Source organism: Hyperoodon ampullatus (genome assembly GCF_949752795.1).
Source record: "Hyperoodon ampullatus genome assembly, chromosome: 1".
NCBI lineage: Eukaryota > Metazoa > Chordata > Mammalia > Artiodactyla > Ziphiidae > Hyperoodon > Hyperoodon ampullatus.
Genome location: NC_136914.1, coordinates 161555693 through 161570063, shown reverse-complemented (window position 1 = coordinate 161570063; position 14371 = coordinate 161555693). Strand labels below are relative to the sequence as shown.

Sequence of the window (14371 nt, the reverse complement as noted above, 5' to 3'; positions counted from 1 at the left end):
AGGGCCTTTGTGCTGCCCATTCCCTCTGCCATCACACTCCTCCCCCAGAAGTCCAATGGCTTGCTGCCTCTCTTCTTTGGGTTTTTGCTCAAAGGTCACATTCTCAGTCCCTATCTACCCTGTTTAATGCTTACAACTACCCTACAAGGTACTTATTAATATTAGAAGAATCAGAGGCTTATAGAGTGAAATAATCTGCCCAAATCTCATGGTAAGTGTCTGCATCAATTAGGACACCAGCAGTGTGTGGCAAAGAACAGGGAGCCCAACTCAAATAGTCCTAAGCAATAAAGGGTTTTTTTTTAGCTTGTATAGCTGAAGCCCAGTGGAATGTAGCTTCAGGCAGGGTTCGCTCAGGCTTTGGCACCATTTCTCTGCCACCCTTGCAGCTCTGCCTTCTCCAAGGATAGGCTTCATCTTTAGCTTGTCTTTCTTTGTGGAAGCCAATGGCTTCTACAGTCCCTCGGGGGGGCAGGGGGGTGGTTATATCCCCACATCACACTGGCCAAAGGCAGAGAATATCACTTTAGGTAGCTCCTGAAAAAAAAGAAAGAAAACTCTTCCTGAATCCCTAGAAAATCATCTCCCCAGTTCTCATTGGCCCCAATTGGTTCATATGCCCAACCCTGAGCCAACTGTTAGAGCCAAAGGGGGAGGTTAGCCTGGCTGGCTGCAGCTGGAGCCACATGCCCCATTCCACAGCCAGATGTGCAGGGATGAGTAATTGCTGAGATAAGGGGATGTGAGTGGCCACAAACAGCAGATGTCCCACACAGGAGCACAGCTGTTTGTTCTTGAGTAATCTGACTCTAAAGACTGTGTTCTTAACCACTGTGCTCTAAGCCCTTCAACCAGGGAAAGGACACCATCATTGTATGCAGATGATGTGCTTCTATGCCTAGAAACACCAAAAGGCTCACTAGAAAAATTATCAAAATTAATAGTGGGTTGTAAAAGTTAAGAGAGACATAATTGCTTTTCAAAGACTCACAAAATTTTTTTTAATGAAACAGAAGTAGTTTTCTCTCTGTAAAAGTCTAATCTCTCCTCCATTGACATTTACTGTGACCCAAGCTGCTTCTACTTTGTTGCTCCTCATCTGTGTGGCCCAAAATATTCCCCCAAGTCCACATAACAGGTGACAGAATGGGGGGGGTAGTGGAGGGAAGGAGGGAATTCTCATTCCCTTTAAGGAAATATCCTGAAAGTTGCAAATATCTTTCTGTTCATATCCCATTGGTCAGAACCTTGTCACATGACCACAGCCAGCTGCAAGGGAGTCTGGGAAATATAGTCTTTAAGTGGGTGAGCATGAACTCAGTTAAAAATTCTATTACTATCTGAGAAGGGGAGATGGGATATTGGGAGATAATACCTTGTACTATGGATGATTAATAGAGTAGCCAAATAGGAGATAAATAAGCAAAACTTAAGAGCTTTTAATTGTACTAAAAACAACTAGGTATAAAAAGAAAAGGAAAATATCTTCATTCAAAATAGTGACCAAAACTATATAATATCTAGGAATAAATTTATCCAGGGAGTTACAAGGTCTAAATGAAGAGAACACTAAACATACACTGAAGGAATAAAGCTGAATGAAAGACAGAGCATGACCTTGGGTGGATTACATGTCCACACTTCTCACATGAATGCATAACTTAGTGTAATTCCTCTCAAAATCTTAATGGGAGTATCTCCTAAAACTGGACAGAATTCATCTCCACAAATAAACATTTAAGAATAAATATTCTTTTCTATGTTTCCAAGAAAACATGGAAAAGAAACAGTCATGAGGGTGACCACTCTCATCTAATTTTACAATGGGCTACAAATCTATTGTAATGAAATGAGTCTAGTTCTGGTCCAGCAACAAACAATAGGTCAGTACAACAGAAGAGAGAATCCATATGCAAATCCACATATATGTGTGACTTGATGTAAAATGAAGGTCACATTACAAGTTATTGGGAAAGGATGAAATTTTCAATAAATGTTGAAACAAATAGCTATCTATTTGGAAGAAATAAAATCAGAATCTGTATCATACCATATAGAAAAATATAATCCATATGGTTGGGAGATTTAAATATTGATATAAAATATAAATTTTATATATATATATTATAAGAAAATATTGAGGAATATGTAAAATCTTGAGGGTAGAATAGGTTTCTGGAAACTGGAAAGTTATAAGAAAAATAATACTCAGAAACTATAAAAATAATATATTGTTTGAATTCTTTAAACTTTCATATGGAAGAGATACTATAAACTAAGTCAAAAGAAAAGCAATAATCTAGAAGAAGATATTTGCAGTAGATGGACCAGAGAAAAGGGTAAATGTATTGAATAGTCAAGGAGCTCTGACTGAAAATTGACCAATATTCTAGATAGGCAGTTTGCAGGGATACTGGTCACATGAAAACTATGCAGCCGCATCAGCACGGAAATAACATTTCTCACCATCTGATAATAGCCAATAAGTAAAATTATTGATAACAGTTAGTGCTAGTAAAAGTGCAGAGTAATACACACTCATATTCTGTTTATAGTACCATAAATTGTAAGTTTTGGGAACATAAAATGCATACCCTTTAACTACACACTTCCACTTCTGGGAGTTTATCCAGTCAAAATAAAAGTACCAATATGTAAAGATAAGTTCAAGAATACTACTGCTGCATATTTTATAAGAACAAGACAAACAATTAAGCAAACAAAACTGGAAACCTGAGTGCCATAATAGGAGAATTGTTGAATAAAATATGGTATAACCATATATGGAATACTCTGCAAATACAGGTCCACAATTTCTTATCTGAAGCTCTTGGGGCCAGATATGGTTTCATAATTCAGATATTTTCAGACTTAAATATATACTTGTATTAAGTAATATATATCATAATAATATGAAAATAATGTGTCTAACATAACATATAATAATATTTTAAAATAATATATGCTGTATATTATGTACTGTATACTACGTAGCAAGGCTTGGAGAGCATCTTGTAATCAAATATATAAATATTTCTGTAGCAAAACATGACTTTTCACCCTAAGTAGAATAAATAAAACTATGAAGGGCTTCCCTGGTGGCGCAGTGGTTAAGAATCTGCCTGCCAATGCAGGGGACACAGGTTCGAGCCCTCGTCCAGGAAGATCCCACATGCCGTGGAGCAACTAAGTCCATGCGCCACAACTACTGAGCCCACACGCTGCAACTACGGAAGCCCATGTGCCTAGGGCCCGTGCTCCACAACAAGAGAAGCCACCACTCGCCACAATTAGAGAAAGCCCGCGCACAACAACGAAGACCCAATGCAGCAAAAATAAATAAAATAAAATAAATAAATTTATTTTTAAAAATAAATTTAAAAAACTATGAAGAGGACTTCCAGGTCAGATTTTATCACTAAATGAATTACAACAAAACAAAACAATGGATTTCGAATGGAGGTAGGGATTGTGGATCTCATAGGTAGACCTACGTATATTGATTTGGAAATATGTCCACAATACATGGTTAAATGCAAAAGTGACTCTTAGAATGACCCATGGGGTATTGAGCTCTTTATTGTAAGAACAAAACCAAAGTCCTAACGTATGTGGATATACGTTTGCATAAGTGAAGGGAGAAATAATGGAGGAGCTGTATGAATCAGGGTGGTTATATGGCAGGGAAAGGAGAGATTCAAACACATGTTTGTATTCTGTGATTTATTATAATGAGCTGGCTTTACTTCCATAATGCAAATGTTAAAAAATTTTAAGAGGAGGAGAAATGAAAGAAAACCAAATAAAATCCATATTTGAAGATTCCAGAATTCCCTCCCAGTGGTGCTGCTGTGCTTGGAACTGTTCAGGTGTGGGGTGCAGAAATGACTCAGATGTCCACCTACTTTCACATACCTCACAGTGGAAAACAGGACTGTGAATTTACTTGTTTGTTAGTATGAGAAATGAGGCAATAGAGGATGCAGGAGTGGACTGGCCCTAGCTGGAGAGGGGATTGGAGCCACGCCTTGGCAGGACAGTACTGCTAAGAGTAAATGCTAATACGAAATTCCCTACTTCATGTGTGTCAGTATGCTCTAACCATTTCATATGTATTAACTCCCTGACTCCTCCCAACAGCCCTCTGAGATGGATATTTTGTTATCATCATCCCCATTTTACAGATGAGAAAACCAAGGCTCAGGGAGATTATTTGCCCAAGGTCACACAGCTGGTCACAACAAAGCTGAGACCCAGACCAAGGCAGCCTGTCTCAGAGTCTGGACACCCAACTACTGCACTGCACTGCCTCTCTGCAGATAGGACCATGGATGGCTGAATGGGAGGGATGCTCATCCCAGCCCCAGAGGCTGGAGCAGACTGGATATGATCTAGAGATGCTACCTGGGTGGGGACACTGTGTGTCTGGCCAGAAAGGGTTCCCAACAAAGGCCTGGCTGGGTGACTTAAGCTTCATCCACAAGCAGCTGAAGGGTACTACAGATCATCACTGAGTACCTCCTGCTGCATCTCACCCGGGGGCACTGGACAGAGCACCTGGCAGAGCAGCTTAGTCACACATCGGTGCTGGCTGTTGAGCCTGAGATTTGGGATTTGCACATGACACCACTGGTGCTTTTTCTGTCCACCATGGCTGATCACATCAGGCACGCCTCTCCCATGAACCTCTCAGCAGGCCTCTGCACCTGCTCTAGTGGGGGTCTGTCCATCTCTTGGAGGTGCCCTCCAGGCTCTCCCAATGTCCCAATTTTGTGTATGCCACCCACCTATGTATTTAAGCCCCACCATCCCAAACACAGCTCTCAGATTTGGTGAAGATCCAACCATTTTTACAAGATGATGTGATGACAAATAGAAAGAAAAGTGATTGCATTTATATCAGGTATTCAAGGGTCTCAGAGCTGATTTTATTTTACTTTATGTGTTTTTAAAATTCTGTAGTGCTTTACAGTTTTCAAAAGTTTCACACACATGATTTCCTATAATCCCATAATAACCCTTTTTTTTATCCCCTACCCCTTCCCTCTCCCCTCTGGTGACCACTAGTTTATTCTCTACATCTGTGAGTCTGCTGCTTTTTTGTTTTATTCACTAGCTTGTTGTATCTTCTAGATTCCACGTATTAGTGATATCATAAAATTTTTGTCTTTATCTGTCTGACTTACTTCATTTAGCATAATGCCCTTCAAGTCCATCCATGTTGCTGCAAATGGCAAAATGTCATTCTTTTTTATGGCTGAGTACTATCCCATTGTATATCTACACCCATTGTACCTCTTCTCTATCCATTCATCCATTGATGGACAGAGCTGGTTTTATTTTATGTTCCAAATTCCCCAGAGAGCCAGTACTCACTATTTTGGATTTTCCTCCTTCTCACCTCTCACCCTCTTTCTGTCACTTTCTTTCTTTTCCCCTTTATCCCCACATCTCCTTGTCTCCTTCCTTTTCTGTCCCTCTTCCTTCCCTCTCAGGGTTCTTCAACACCCACGTCCCATCTGCTGTCGTTACTTTAGGCTGGATGGAAGGTGGTCTCAACCCCCAAGCCCCCTCCCTACTCAATTCATCAGGTACAGTACTAAGGCCCCCGCTGACCAGAGCAGACAGAGAGCAGAACAAGGGTGTCTTCAGGGCATGAGAATCCTCTCTCCATGCACCCTCTCCCAACCCACTGTTTTCCTGAGAGAGGGAGTCTGGACTCTCCTGTCTCATTTATTTATCAGGAGCTTTCACTCTCTGGACCAGTGCTGCTAAACTTTAATCCATAAAAATTTCATTATGTCTTCAACATATTTGTTTATTTATAAATAATATGCATGTACCACCAAAATTCACATTGTAAAACCTACGTATAAAATAGATTTTTTTTCACCTCACATATTTATATATGTATATGTATCTATTTTTTGGAGGGTGAGCATATTTGAGTTCTACTATCTTAGCAAATCTTAATTATACAATACAGTGTTATCAACTATAGTCACCATGTTTTGCATTATCCTCAAACCTTATTCATCTTAGAGCTGAAGGTTTGTATCCTTTTACCAGCCTTTCCCTATTTCCCCCTCCCCCAACCCCTAGCAACCACTTTTCTACTCTCTGTTTCTATGAGTTCGACTTTTTTTTTTTAGATTCCACATACAAGTGAGACCATGCAGCATTTGTCCTTCTCTGTCTGACTTCTCACTTAACATAATGCCCTCAAGGTCCATCCTTGTTGTCCCAAATGGCAGGATGTCCTTCTTTCTCAGGGCTGAATAAATTCCATTGTATACACATACCACACCTTGATCCATTTGACTGTTGATGGACACTTAGGTTGTTTCCATAGCTTGGCTACTGTAAATGATGCTGCCCAAAATAGGCACTTCTAAAGTATCAGTTAAAATACTAATGTAAATAAAAGTTCTAATATTTTCTTCCTGCCCCACCCACCGCTTTGCAGACCACAGCTTTAAATCAGACAAGGAAATAACCCAGCTGCCTGCAGCTCTTGCTAACTGTGGTTTCTGATTCTCTATCTCCAGGACATGTTCACATCACAGACTTCAATATAGCGACGGTTGTGAAAGGCACAGAAAAGGCTTCCTCCATGGCCGGGACCAAGCCCTACATGGGTGAGTATTCCAGATCCCCTCAGGCCTCAGCATTCCTCTCCTGCTTCATCTCACCCCTCCCTCACCCACCTCCCATCCCCTCACCAGACCCCAAACCATGCTCAGTATGTGCCGTGCTCTCTCACACCTTTGGCCCGTACCTAAGCTGTCTCCCCTGCCAGGAAGACCATCTCCTCCTGTGTTTTCTAGAGAACTCCTACTCAGCCAGAAAGGTTGGCTCCAGCTTAGGGAAAAACAAACAAACAAGTAAACAACAAACCCTTCTTCTTTTTCCTTAAAGTCCAGTAGTGTTGCCGGAATACAATTTTGGTGTTGGTCATTTTGGATCTATATTCTTAGGTACACAGTGCTCTTGCAATGTGGTTTCAGGTTGGTTTTTCTTTAGGACTTTTCATGGAAATGTCATTTTTTTTAGTACACATTCTTTACCTTTACTTTTTCTTTGTTAAGGATGCCTATTATCTGAATATTGGGTCTTCTTTGGCAGTCTTCAATATTTGCCATTTTCAAATCTTTCTTATCTCTTTCATCCTATGTTTAAAGTTTTTATCATTTTTTTTCTTTCTCTTTATTTTAAAGCATTCTCTGTTGCATTTATTTGCTTCGTGTACTTTTTAGTGAAGTATTTATTTCTGAAATAATTTCCCTTTGTTTCTAATTTTTTTCCTGAGTTCTTCTGCCAGATTTCTGAGTATTTAAATTGTAATTTATGTGTTCCTTCATATCTTGCATAATTTTTAAATGTCTATATAGTTATTAATTCTTAATGTCTATATTAGTTGTCAATTGCTATATAACAAACCATGTCAAAACCTAGTGGCTTAGAACAATAACAATTGTATTATCACAATTCTGCCGCTTGATTTTTTTTTAACATCTTTATTGGAGTATAATTGCTTTACAATGGTGTGTCAGCCTCTGCTTTACAACAGAGTGAATCAGTCACACATATACATATGTCCCCATATCTCTTCCCTCTTGCATCTCCCTCCCTCCCACCCTCCCTATCCCACCCCTCTAGGTGGTCACAAAGCACTGAGTTGATCTCCCTGTGCTTTGTGGCTGCCTCTCACTAGCTATCTATTTTACGTTTGGTAGTGTATATATGTCCATGCCACTCTCTCACTTTGTCCCAGCTTACCCTTCCCCCTCCCCATATCCTCAAGTCCATTCTCTAGTAGGTCTGTGTCTTTATTCCCGTCTTGCCCCTAGGTTCTTCTGACCATTTTTTTTCTTTTTTTGTTTTAGATTCCATATATATGTGTTAGCATACGGTATTTGTTCTTCTCTTTCTGACTTACTTCGCTCTGTATGACAGTCTCTAGGTCCATCCACCTCACTACAAATAACTCAGTTTCATTCCTTTTTATCTGCCACTTGATTGAGTGGTTCTTCTGCTGGTTTTTGTTGTGCTCACTCATTCAGCTGCTGGGTCAGCCAGGACAGCTGAGATAAATGGGCCCCTCTCTTTACGTGGTCTTTCATATCAAGGGGACTAGAGAGAGCTTGCTCACATGGTGGCAGCGGTTTCAAGAAGGAGAACCCAACTCCCATGTGCCTATCAAGGCTCTGCTTGCTTCACATTTCCTGATGTCCAACTGGACAAAGCAAGTCACATGACGAAGACCAGGGACCACATGGGAGGGGACTGTACTGGTCATGGATACCAGACAGCCTGATTCATTGGGGAACCATTTATCAAACAATCCACCACACTGTCTTTTCTGAGGTGCTTTCCTTGTACAGTGTTGTTCTGCTCTTTATTCTCCTTTCTCTTATAACTTGACATGGAATTTGACTTTGATACTTTTCTGTTGCTCGTTTTCACATAATATTAGTTTTCCTGAACCTTTATAAGATGGTGTGGCTCAGGGTAGCTTTTCTAACAGACTTGCCTCTTCTGTTGTTTAAGTGACATGTCACATCCCAAGGAAGCTTGCTACCTGGGATTTCCTTGCCCACTTCCACTTGCCCACTTCTATCTGGACCTCCTCTTTTTTGGTCTGAGGGGCCCCCTTCCTGCTCAGTTTTGATTTCACTCCCAACAGTTTCTCCCTGGGATCTTTCCTAGATGGGAGCTCTGGCTGGATTGATTAAAGCTATTTTGTGTCCCAGACTCTCCAGCTCCTGCAAAACTTACCAAGGGCCCTTTTCACTCACCTGAGATGGGTCTGGACAAGTCCCCTCCCAGTTTCAGCTGCTATTCTCAGACTGGTCAGCTGCGCCTCCCAGTCAATGTCTGCTCACTATTTTGAAGTTCCCTGTCCTCGGGTCCATCATAGGCTGTGTTATTTTTTTCTTTGTTTCCTTCTGTACAGAAATCACTGCCATGGAGGGCTTGTCACTGTTGCTGTTTTGTTCCCACCTGCTTATTATTTGGGGTCTGGGGGGACAACCTAGCTTTGTAGTAAATATTGCCCATGGTTTTTGGTTTAGCTATTTATCTGCTCTGCCGTTGTTTATAGGTGAATTGTGGAGATTCAAAATCTATGTCATCGTCTCCCCAGAATGGACTCCTTGTGTCCTTCATCTTTAACTTACTAAATAGATTACATAAATGAAGTTTGGCAATAAATAATGGTAAAACCAATACTTTTTAGTATTTAATATGTACGTGCCAGGCATTCCATCCATAACCTTATTTAATCCTCACAAACATGAAGTAGGTGCAATCATTTATTCCCATTTTACAGTTGAGGAAATGGGCTGAGAGAGGTCGGGGGACCTACGCAATTTGACCTTGGTGGTGAGAGCAGACCCAGGTCAGTGTGAACACCAGAGGGTATACAATGAATGGGTCTGTCCATTTCAGAGAATCCCCTTGGGATGCTGAATACAGACCTTAATAAGGCTTTCACTGTTGACGATCTTGCTGAAATCCCATTCCAGAAGGATCCAGAACTGGGGCAGTTCTATCCAAGGAGGTCCCTGCTTTAAGATTCAACAGAGATCAGACATGGAGATGGAGAATGGCAGTGAAGGAGGGGATAACGCTGCCTCCAGGCCTCTGAATCAAGCAGTAGAGGGGATTACAGTGATGACCACTGTGCAGGGAACACCGCAGGAGGAGCAGGTGTGTGGGATGGTGGGAAGGATGAATTTGAAAGTGAGGTCTGTAGGAACTTCAAGACATTCAGATGTACTCCAAGCAACTGGAGAGTGATGTGGACTCCATCTGTGCATCGGGAGTTACTGGCACGGAGATGCAGCAAAGCCACGGCAGTGACAGGATCCCCCAGGGAGTACACAGGAAAGAAGAACACCAATCCTAAGTCCAGGAGCATTTTGCCAGAAGGGGCAGGTAGAGGCCGGAGGAGTCATCATCTCCAGAGGGAGGATGGAGGTGAGAGGTGACATAAGAGAAGAATCTCCCAACTGGAGCCACCTCTATAATCCTATAAATTAGTTCCCACTGCCTTGAGGCTATTTCCAAAAAGCAAATTGATCTCTAGGAAAGTAGATTCTGGACCCCTGGAGAAATTGAAGACAATGTTCTCCCAACCCTGACCTTTCTGCCCCTACTTTGCCACTGTTCATAGCAGACTTTCCTGGGCTACCTCAGCCTCATGCCCTGGTTTCCCACTCATCTCTGACGCAGCTCTGTCCTGGCTCTCAGCCTCTGGGGAAGCAGACCAGGGTTGACCCAGAGGCCCCACTGTCAAAAAGGAGAAGAAAGCCAACATGTATTTTGACCCTACCAGACGTCTGTCATTACATTTAATCCCCAGAAGATCCACATGAGGATTCTACATCTCTTTCATTTTATATATGAGTAACCTGAGGCCCATAGAGGTTAGCTAACCTGCCCAGAGTCACACAGCTGGCAAGTGATGGAGCCAGAATTTGAAGCCATGTCTATTTGGGTCCGAAGTCCATGCTTTTTAAAAAATTTTTTATTGAAATAGAGTTGATTTACAGTCATTGGGTTAGTTTCAGGTGTACAGCAAAGTCATTCATTTTATATATATGTGTATGTATATATATGTATAAATATATATATTCTTTTTTTACATTCTCTTCCATTATAGGTTATTACAAGATATGGAGGAGAGTTCACTGTACTATATAATAGGTCCTTGTTGGTTATCTGTTTTATATGTAGTAGCGTGTATATTTTAATCCCAAACTCCTAACTTATCCCTTCCCCCCCTCCCCTTTGGTAACCATAGTTTGTTTTCTATGTCTGTGAGTCTACTTCTGTTTTGTGAATAACTCCATTTGTATCATTTTTTTAGATTTCATGTATAAGTGATATCATGTGATATTTGTCTTTCTCTGTCTGGCTTACTTCACTTAGTATGATAATCTCTAGGTCCATCCATGTTGCTGCAAATGGCATTATTTCATTTGTTTTTATGGCTGAATAGTATTCCATCATGTATATGTACTTCATCTTCTTTATCCATTCATCTGTCGATGGGCACTTATGTTGCTTCTGAAGTCCATGCTTTTGCCACTGTACCAAGCTGCCTTTTTGACACTGAGTTCTTGTATCAGAAAGCCACATTTCTCAGACAAGAAAAAACTGTATTGCCCCAGCTGTACCTAGGATTCAGGGCTTCTGGTGTCCTTCTAATTAAAGGAGCTTCAGTCCTGAATTAGTGAATGAACGCACAGGAGAGATTTTTATGGGATTTAGAGAGCACAGCTGATTTACCAAATGGAAATATTTTCAGAGACTGTAGGGGTTGGCAGTGCCAAGCAGTGGGAGGTTAGTGGGGAAAATGGGGGTGAGAGGGAAACTCTCTCATTCAGGTCACATCCTGCAGTTCCCAGGGCTATAAATTCCTGCTATCAAGTGGCAGGTTTGTTGATTTCATTCACTTGAGCTGTTCAGTTCAAAGGCCCAATAACAAGTTCCCAGAATGTTCCAAACATGGATTCAGGGAACGGGCTGATGAGTAAGCTCCCAAAGGTTGCTCACGAAGGATGATCCCAGAAGAAATTTTTTTTTTTTTTGCGGTACAGTGGCCTCTCACTGTTGTGGCCTCTCCCGTTGCGGAGCACAGGCTCCGGACGCGCAGGCCCAGCGGCCATGGCCCACGGGCCCAGCCGCTCCGCGGCATGTGGGATCCTCCCGGACCGGGGCACGAACCCGTGTCCCCTGCATCGGCAGGCGGACTCGCAACCACTGCGCCACCAGGGAAGCCCCCCCAGAAGAAATATTTGCATAGTACTGAATTCTCATTCATTAAAAGAGCAGATGGAATTCACCAACAGAGAAAAAAATACTCTCTGAAACGTGCCAGATTAGAAGTCAGAAATGTTCCAGCAGCCTCCCGGGGCTTCAGAGTTTATTCATCTGAGGTGAAATGAAGAGCTGAGTGTTCTTTCAGCAAATACAGTGTTTCAGAGGTGTGAGGTTCAGAGTTAGGCACTGGGGCACAGGGGTGAGTCATGCTCTCCGGGGCCAAAGGGGCTCAACATCTGTGGGGCAGAGAGCTGTGCAGGCCTGTATTTAAGCAGGTCCCTGTCAAGATGGATTCCCCAGAATGGGACCATCTGAGGAGTTAAAATCTCAGGGTGTGCTCAGAGCTCACCTGCCAGGCAAGGATAAGGAAAGGTCATTTCAGTCCGTGCAAAGGCATAGAGGAGTGATGCAGCATGGTGGGCTTGGAGACCCTAGCACTCCCATTTCTTTATAGTTTGTGGAACAAGAGGAGGTGAGAGGGAGAGACGAAACAGGCCAAAGTACCAGGGTCTTGAATGCCATGATAAGGGCCACAGAACCAGTGGCAAGGCCAATGCCGGAGACTCACGGGATTGGCCTCATGGGTGGCCTTGGAGAAGAAAATGGGCAATCGGGCTTGCCAGAAATGGGTCTCGATGAAGTGTGGGCTTCAGCGTGGGGTGATTTGGGTGTCTTCCACTTAGAGGCTGGGTGAACTTAGGCAAATCCCATTAGCCAACATAATACACTTAAACTGCCCAGCATGGTGAAGGTCAAACCACGGGACCCGACAGTGTCCTCATCTGAGAAATGGGATTAATGGTTATGCAATCTGCCTTAGTAGATTGTTTGTGAGGATTTCATGATGTAACTATGGAAAGTACATAACATAAAGTCAAGTGTAGATGCATCAGACTGGTAACTGATATTATATTGTTGCTGTTATCATTATTCAGACTATTTAATATATGTTAAGCCCTGGGAACCCAGAGCCAAATCTGACATTCCCTTGCCTTATGGAGTTTGCAGTCTAATTGGGGAAAGAGACCCCAACCAAATCCTAATTCATGATAGGAGCTGGGTCAGCTGTGGGGGGTGGGTGCCCTGGGAGATCATTGGGCCGGTGCCCTGTCGGTACTCACCATATGTGAGTTCCTTTCCCCAGTGAGCAAACACAGGTGGCTGTGGAGGCACCATGGCCATGCTTGTACTTTCCTTGTAGAAATGATGGAGGCTAAAGGAAGTAAAGTTTGCTACCCCTGTGCCAGAGTAAGTGACAGAGCCAGCATTCAGACCCAGGCCAGTGAGGCTCCAGGGCCCAATATCTTTCCTGAGAACCTGCCAATCCATCCATCCATCCATCCATCCATCCATCCATCCATCCATCCATCAATCATCCATCCATCCATCTATTCATCCATCCAGCAGAGATTTATTGAGCACCTTCCACCTGCCAGGCAGTTTTCTACGGGCTGAAAACACATCTGTGAACAAATAGGCAATATTCCTGCCCTCATCAGTTTGGCTGTTTGTGAGGGAGACAATCACTTTGCAAATCATTGAACTGATAAATATATAGTTCGAGATGCTTATTTTTGAGGAACAACTTTCATGCAGTAAAATGCACTCTTTTAGTGTAATCGAGTAAATTAATCCACCATAATGAAGACAGAGAAACAGTTCCATCACCTCCAAGATTCCCTCATCCCAGTTCCTGGCAACCAGTGATCAGTTTTCTATCCCTATAGTTTTGACTATTCCAGAAAGTCACAAAAACAGAGTCATATTTCTACAAACTTTTGAATCTGGCTTTTTTACTTAGAATAATGCATTTGAGGTTTTGCCATGTTGTGTGGATCAGTAGCTTTCCTTTTGATTTCTGAGTAGAAATCCTTTGGATGAATATACACGCTTGGTTTATCCATTCACCAGTTGTATGGCATTTGAGTTGTTTCCAGTTTTACAAAATTATAAATAAGCTATTTGCATACAGGTTTGTATATAAACTTAAGTTTCTACTTCTCTAGAATAATTACATAGAAGTGGGATTGTTGGGTCATATGTAAATGTACATTTAACTTTTTAAGAAACTGACAGACTGTTGAATATAGTTTCATTTGCTTATTTGCCATCCACATACCTTCTCTGTGAAGTATCTGTTCAAATCATTGCCCATTAATTTATTGGGTCATCTGTTTTTTATTATTAAGTTCTGATAATTCTTTATATATTCTGGTTATAAGTCTTTTACCAGATATATTTGCAAATATTTTCACCAGTCAGTGGCTTGTCTTTCTGTTACCTTAATAGCATCTTTTTAAAAGCAGATGCTTTAAATTCAAGTGAAGTCCAATTTTTTATTTTACATTTATTGATCATGTACAGGGTGTCATTCTAAACATCTTTTCCTCCCTCACATGAGGTCACAAAGATTTTCTGCTTGTTTTCTTTAGAAGTTTTATACTTTTGGGTTTTACATTTAGAACTATAGTCCATTTTGAGTTCACTTTTGAATATGTTGTGAATTTTCATTGATTTACAAGGGCTGTCCAATTGTTCCATC

At 41.7% G+C, this 14371-nt stretch overlaps 1 protein-coding gene across 2 annotated transcripts in view; it reads left to right on the top strand.

Moving 5' to 3' along the window:
• STK32B (serine/threonine kinase 32B) overlaps positions 1 to 14371 on the top strand; it is a gene marked incomplete at its 3' end in the record, with an annotated part of 359900 nt that overhangs the window by 303611 nt on the left and 41918 nt on the right. The window contains exon 6 of one of the 2 annotated variants that reach the window (XM_079701553.1): positions 6549 to 6638. The exons of the other annotated variant lie outside the window; for it this stretch is intronic. Coding sequence (XP_079557679.1) covers positions 6549 to 6638 — 90 coding nt within the window. The remainder of the gene's footprint in view (positions 1 to 6548; positions 6639 to 14371) is intronic. 2 annotated transcript variants of the gene reach the window in all.